The 7,252-nt window shown below is 34.5% G+C and overlaps 1 protein-coding gene across 1 annotated transcript; it reads left to right on the forward strand.

Moving 5' to 3' along the window:
* Nucleotides 1-1,985: 1,985 nt before the first annotated feature.
* On the forward strand, nt 1,986-2,744 carry LOC109458357 (uncharacterized). Its single transcript, XM_019751888.2, has one exon. The coding sequence runs from the start codon at nt 1,986-1,988 to the stop codon at nt 2,742-2,744; it is 759 nt and encodes a 252-aa protein (XP_019607447.2).
* Nucleotides 2,745-7,252: the final 4,508 nt, after the last annotated feature.

Here is a 7,252-nt window from a genome sequence, read left to right on the forward strand (position 1 = left end):
GTACATGACTGAAAATACCCACTCACAAGGAAGCATCAATGCTGGGTTCCCAGGTAGATCCCAAATGGAATAGAGAGGTGGGTGTCAGAAACCAGGAACTCAAAAGGGACATAGGAATCAGAAGGTTCTACAAAATAGTAATGCAGGACGGCCAAAATTAACCTGTTGATGGTCAATTTTTTTCCTATGAAATCTGAATTCATAGGTCAATTGTTTGATTACTTAAGCAGAGAAGAGTGATGTTTTGTATTAGTTGGTTAGGACTGTCATAATGAGGAATTACAACATTCCACTACAGAATGCCCAGAGATTTTTGTCTTTGGAAACTCTTTCTGAATTTTTAGCTACCATGGTAGCAGGAGCAAAAAAGCAGAAACACTAGTATAAGGAAGAAGCTCGTGCACAGTCACATGAAATACTTTCTCAATACAAATATAGAGGAGGATCAAACAGGTATTTCATTCTCATCAAGTTAAAAACAAAGAAATCAAACACTTCCACATGGGTCTTCTAAATTTAATATCAGCTCTCATTCCATGCCATCAATATTTTCTTTTACTATTTTCACTAAGTTTAATAGAGACTTATGAATGTGTGAGAAAAATACTTTTTCAAACTTGTTAAACATATATAATGTAAACAGCTGATAAGAAATCTGATTTGATGACAAAATTGGAAAATCTTTATTCAGATGTGAGTGGTTTTGGCTTATGCATGATATTGCATATTCAATTTTCAAGTTTATACCTTAAACCAATTATAAATTAATAAGTAGAAATTGTAAAAATATTGTGATGTCTAAGTGATATAAAATATTTGAATATCTCATCAAAAATTTACATTTAAAAATTCAACAATAAATATTCTTTGTTTTAAATTCTAAGGTGGCAATGCTAGGTAACATAAAATGTATCTTAGACCTTAAAATGTTACCTGTTCTATTTCCTCGATATAGTAACATAGAAATTTACCTAATGTGAATATTCAACAGTGATCTCCAAATCATTTAAATATTTTCACCCTTGATTGTACAATGTTCACTACTACTTGTCAGTTCCTAGGATATGATAATTAGAAGTTACTTTGCTAATAAGAAAAATCAATGTTTTAAATAAATTTTAACAATTTAGATGGAAGCAATGACGAGTAAATACGCATTTATTTAATAATAGAGAAAAAGCATCAAATATAACCACACTTTTAAAATTGGATTCTTTTTTTTTTTCCTAAACCCGTACTGAAAAATAGCTTAACACTATCTATAGAACCCATTAGATCACTAGTGTCAACACTATATGACATCACTATAGATGACATAAAATGTTGCCTAGTTGTTATCTGGTACTAAAAGAAATCAGGCTTTCAGGGAATTCAGAGATCACAGAAATGTAAGTGTGATAGGCTATTTAAATATTTGTTGTTTTTTACTAAATGTCTAACTAAATATGGAAAAAAATGCAGTGTATAACTTCTTTTAAGAATGTTTTCTGGTTCTTACAAAGCCAGGAATGTTTTATAAATACCTAGTATTTTTCCACATCAATAACAGGTGATTTAATTATAAATAATGAATATATTAGTGGAAGATTAATAGTTTAGTAGAAGTGGTTTAGCTTAGTTTAACACCAACAATTCAATGCATTAACCTTGATCAATATTCAATATGTAATCTAGAATTAATAATACGTAATTTATGTTTTGAAATTCATTTAAACTTATTCAGTTTGTTACATCGAAGTGATAGTTAATTTACTGACTTCTGTTCATATTTGCCCTGTTTTCTCCTACAGTGGGCCTGACTGAGACTTGTTTAGATCCTTGCTATATATAGTACTTGTGCAAGTGAACACAGCAGCCAATTCTATATGAACAAATTCCCAACAAATTTAGGTGATTTTTTTATGCAAATATCATTAGTTCACCTTTGGTTGAACCCAGAACATTTGGAGTTGACATATTTTGCTCAGATAGAACACTAAGAAACGATGGTTTTCTCTGAATCAAAGTGGATTAAAAGAGGAAAGATATTACGCTTGTTTTCTTCTTTTTTCTCTTGTACCCAAGATCAAAATAAGCTCAATCATGAATCTCATGAGATGGGAAAAAATCTTCTGAGAGACAATAAGGTGTCCAGGGATGAGAATAAGGCCCTTAGAAGAGAAAACAAGTCCCTATGGGGAGAAAACAAAGCTCTTCAGCAAGAAAACAAAGCCCTCCGAATGGACAACCAGTTAATCCGGGAGGAGAATCAGACACTAAGACAGCAATATCAGGTCCTATGGAAGCGTAACAGTGTGATTTTCGAGAGCCAAAAACCACCTGGAGAAAAAACTAATGCCTTGAACACAGAAAGGAAGTCTTACTGGCAACAGAATCGAGCCCTGGAAGCTCAGATCAAGGCTCTTGGGGAACAGGAGAAAGCCTTCCAGAATGAGGCAAAAGCTCTTCTAGAAGAAATAAGGTCTCTCCATGAGGAAATCAATGCCCTACATCATCAAGAGAGAGCAATCAAGATGGAGGAACAAGCCTTAATTAGAGAAGGAATAGCACTAGAGATGGAAGAACGGGCTCTGTGGAAGGAGGAACAGGCCCTTCGTGAAGAGAACAAGGCTCTGAGAGAAGAAAAGAACGCTCTTCAGGAGGAAGTAAAAGCCCTTCTGGAAGAGGCAAAGGTCCTTGAGGAGTGGAATAAGATTCTTCAGGAAAAAGAAAACAAACCTGCATGCTACAAAAATGCACAATAATACAATATAGCAGAAGTGTGATCTGAAGAAATAACCAGCAAACCATAAAGATCATTGACATTCCAGAAAAAAGAAAAATTCAAACTTTTGAAGGTGACATAGTATTATTGGGGTTGGAATCAAAAGCCTAAAAATGTACAGTGCTCAGTGTCTGGGCCTGGAAAACAAATAAAATCCTGAAAAGTAAATTAATAATAATAATAAGTTTACTTAAATTATACACTTTTATTGGTGGTAAATATTTTAGAATGAGAAATATGTACTGCTCAAAAAGTGACACTGAATGAACCGACTGGATTTCCCCTTGACAATCAGTGATAGTGGATGAATATTGTAAAGAATAAGCATCACAAAGGAAACATGTGTCTTAAAACTTGCTCTTCCAATTGTGAGTATAGTGAAATATAAAATCTTTCACACTTAGTTCATATGTCTTGTGAAAAAAGATGTATTGCAGAAGAACACGTCTTCTGCCTCTTTATGCCTACTCCAATGATCTGGTTGAGGAAACCAATGAAATAATGAGAATTTAAAAACTATGTGATAGTACAAAAATGATTGATTAGTCACAGGCATCCTCACTTTCTCTTTATTTTTCCTATCAGTTATTGTCCTCCTTTAACTCTGTGGGAGGCAGACTGCTCTAATAAATGTATTAGAGAGTGAAAATGGAGTAAGAAAACAAAGGCCTGCAAACTGGAATTGGAGTTTTAAAGCTTGGGATGTGAATCTGTGTTCACGTTCAATGAAAACAGGGGAAGGAGGAAATAATTTTTTCAGGTGTTAAATTCATAATTGATCTAACTGAATGCTCTTTTTAAAAAACAATTCTGTAAAAACAGTCACGGGGACTCATGCATACATTAGTGTTATGTAGCTGCAGAACACTAGACTGCTAGAGGGCTGGTGCATTATCTTCTTTTCCACCATTGTAAATTTTGATCACTTAATACAGGGTAAATATTTAATGGGCTTTATTGAATACAACTGAGATTAGATCTCATTTGATTCTTGTCTGGTGTTGGGGGAACAGAAGTATAAGTAAACCATAGGAAAAGAACACATACATTTCTTTTCCTAGGTTCTGCTACATCTGCAAAAAGTCAATGTATGTTTATTGGACACCCCTAATTAGCACGCTACTAAGGAATACAAATGCATTTAAGTATAAAAAGTGAAAAGAAACATATGCCCTGATTTTAAGGATTCCACAGCATGCGAAGGAAATAAATATTTTTACTTTATTCCTTGCAAGTCCCTCTGCCTGATAAAAAGTTTATTGACCACCGTTTCCTGGAACTTCTACAGCCACCATTTAAATAAAACAATTGGGCCTTGGAGAAGATTAAAAGGCAAACTTTGTAGATATGTGCTTGACTTCCTTGTAGTCCATTTGGGACAGGGAAGAAAGGCACAGCCTTTATCAAATGATTTCAACTTCAAAAAATGTGGAAGCAGCCTATAGGCAGGGGAATGGCCAACTCCATGCTCTATAGGTTTATAGATATGCCACTCTACTGTCTACACATTAATTTTTATATTTTATTGTCCTTTAGGGTCCTTGCTTTGGAAATTGTCTACTGTCATGTTTAGGAGAAATAAACTATTTTATTCTTTGGTAGTAAATTCAGGAAGATCAATGCCCATGGAGCGGGTATGGTTATCAATGACTCCTATTGGTGAGAAAGCTCTCATTATTGCATCACAGTAAAATCAGCAACTCAGGTTAGACTGAAGGAATAGGGCATACTGATCAAAATTTCCATCTCTCCTCTTTTAATTCAAATGCTAAGTTGAGGACTGGCACTGCTGCAAATAAATTTTGATTTTTATAGCATACTCTACAAGGGAGAAATGACATAATTAAGGAATGAGTTAAAACAATTTATATTGATATCACTTATCATAATGTTTATGATGTTTCAGCTTCACAGATTAATCAAAAGTTTCTACTAACATTTCCAATTAACATCATATTTAAGAAATATGGCATTGAAAACTATGTTTCCCATATTATAAGCTGGATATGTTTAAGTATACATTAAAAAGTTTTCATATATGTTGTTAGATGTCAATTTTATCAAAATTATGTGTTAGAAAAGATATAACAGTTTTTGAATGAAAATAAAATGAGGATGTTTTGATGCTCACAGTGCAAGAACTTTAGTGTAAATGGACTTTGTTTCTTTGTTGTCCATTTCTATATCTTTCTTTATGGCTTCCAGAAAAAGTGGGGGGCAGGGGGCCACCTGAAGGACATCTGAATACCGAATGCTCCTAATTGGACTGCCCTTCCTCCAGACCAGCAAACCATTACAACAGTTGCATGAACACTCCAAATGCTTTCTTAGTGATGACAGATTGTTTACCTTTAAGAGACTATCAGGTCTAAACTCATGTGCTAAGCCCAATTAATTTAATGTCAGAAGTCACAGGTCCATCTTGTCTTCTTTGATTTATAATGCACCATGTTCTTTATATCCTATGATATGTACTGATTCTATATTATTTCCTACCCTACTGAAAGATATTATCAAACGTCCTATATCGTTCATCTCTTCTGAATGTTTCTTTTGTCTTCTTAACCTGGGTGGACATCAATGACACTGCCATCTTAATATGCCTTTCAGGTAAAGGCTTTTATGCTGCACCAGCAAAGATAGAGCTAGTGTAGGCTTCCTCATTTCTCAATGCATTTCCAAAACTTTTATCCTTTTCTTCTATGAAAAATTTAGTTTCAATGCATCATACGTATGAAATGCCACTTTCTATCCTATATGGTATTTCACATTCAGACTTCTCACTCGTTCTCGTTCACACATTAAAAACTTTGGAATCTGTCTCATAGAACTCCTCTCCGCCCCTATGCTTTTACTTCTGTGTATAACTTTAAAACACACAGAGATGATTATTCCAGAATGTGCCACTCATCTCCTTGGATCTTCTTATCTCCAAAAAACCATTTCCTCCATATCACCTCAGTCTCTATCTCCATTGTCATGCCTTAAAACATTTGTGATTGGCAAGTTCAATGACTCAGAAATCTGAACTCTCCCACTTTCTGGATATACTTCCTACACTTCCATCCTATTTCCCTACTTACCAAACTCATGCACAATTCCTACTCATTAGCTGTTTCAGCATTATTTCAATGCAATCGTTCCTCCCACCCCCATCTTCTCACTTCTTTTGTTATTCAGCTTAGCTTCTGGTTCAATAACATACCCTTGGAAATTCTCTTTACTTGTTAAACTCACTCTCCAGTGCACTGACCTCAAACATTTCCAACTGTGATTCCCTGTAGACGTGCTTTTTCCTGATTTGTCTCTTGTCTACTTCCTTGTTGATTTACTTGTGTTTAGAGTAGCTTGACATGGCCAGAGATACTGCTGTTATTAATATAGAGATAACACTATACACTAAAAGTATCTAAACATTTACATATAGTAACTCACTTCATCTTTACCAACAACCCAAATACTATCAGTATTCCCATTTTCCAGATGAGGAATCAGCAGCACAAGAAAAGTGGACTCTTTCCAGATCACATGCATGAATTATTTCAGAAATGGGATTCAAACTCATGTAGTCTGACTCCAGACTCCGTCCCCTCAGTTTTTACAGTGTCTTGCTTCCACAAAACACAGGGTATTAACACTATAAAATCACTCATGATGCAAAAGAAGCCTCAACTTTGCCCAGCAAGCCCACATTTTTCCTGCTTTCCAATGTAACTAGATTTTAAACTCTCCTTTTTCCACTACTTCCAATAATTCTTATATCGCTCACAACCAGATGACAAACGTACTTCATGGATTCCTGAGAAACTATGTATCAAGAATTCTGACATTATCAGTCTACCACAAATAAAACTGGACCTACTCTATGCACATCAGGCTGACTTGCCTTCCTATTAAAAGTAAAATGGATTTATTAAAGGTTAATCCCTCCATATACACTCAGAATTTCATCCTGACTTTTACTCTCAATGACTTCTTTCTGATCTGCATTCTCTAGCATTTAACACTCTCAAAAATGATTGCCAGTCTTTTGAATTTTAGTCATTCTAGTGGATGTGAAACAGTAGCTCACTGTGGTGTTAATTTGTGTTTCCCTGATGGCTGATGACTTTGAGCATATTTTCATATGCATAGTGGCCATTAGCATATCTTTCCTAGTCAAGTATTTCTCAATTACATTGCTCCAATTTTTTCTTCGTGGTTTGTCTTTATCAAAATTTAAAAGGTTTTTATATATTTGGGGCATTACAGTTATGAGCATTGCAAATAGTTTCTCTAATTTGTGTCCTGTTTTTGTTTTGTTTTTCTTTTGTTTTTCAACAGTGAGACGTAAAGAGCAGAAGGTTTGACTATGAAGTCCAACTTATCAATTTTTTCATTTAACGATGTATTTTATTGATATCTACTGTCTTATTAGCAGTTGTATTCCCATTTTGAACCATATATATTTTTGCCCAGGTATATGGATTCATGCTAATAGCACTCAAC

Source organism: Rhinolophus sinicus, linkage group LG04 (genome assembly GCF_036562045.2).
Source record: "Rhinolophus sinicus isolate RSC01 linkage group LG04, ASM3656204v1, whole genome shotgun sequence".
In the NCBI taxonomy this organism is placed as follows: domain Eukaryota; kingdom Metazoa; phylum Chordata; class Mammalia; order Chiroptera; family Rhinolophidae; genus Rhinolophus; species Rhinolophus sinicus.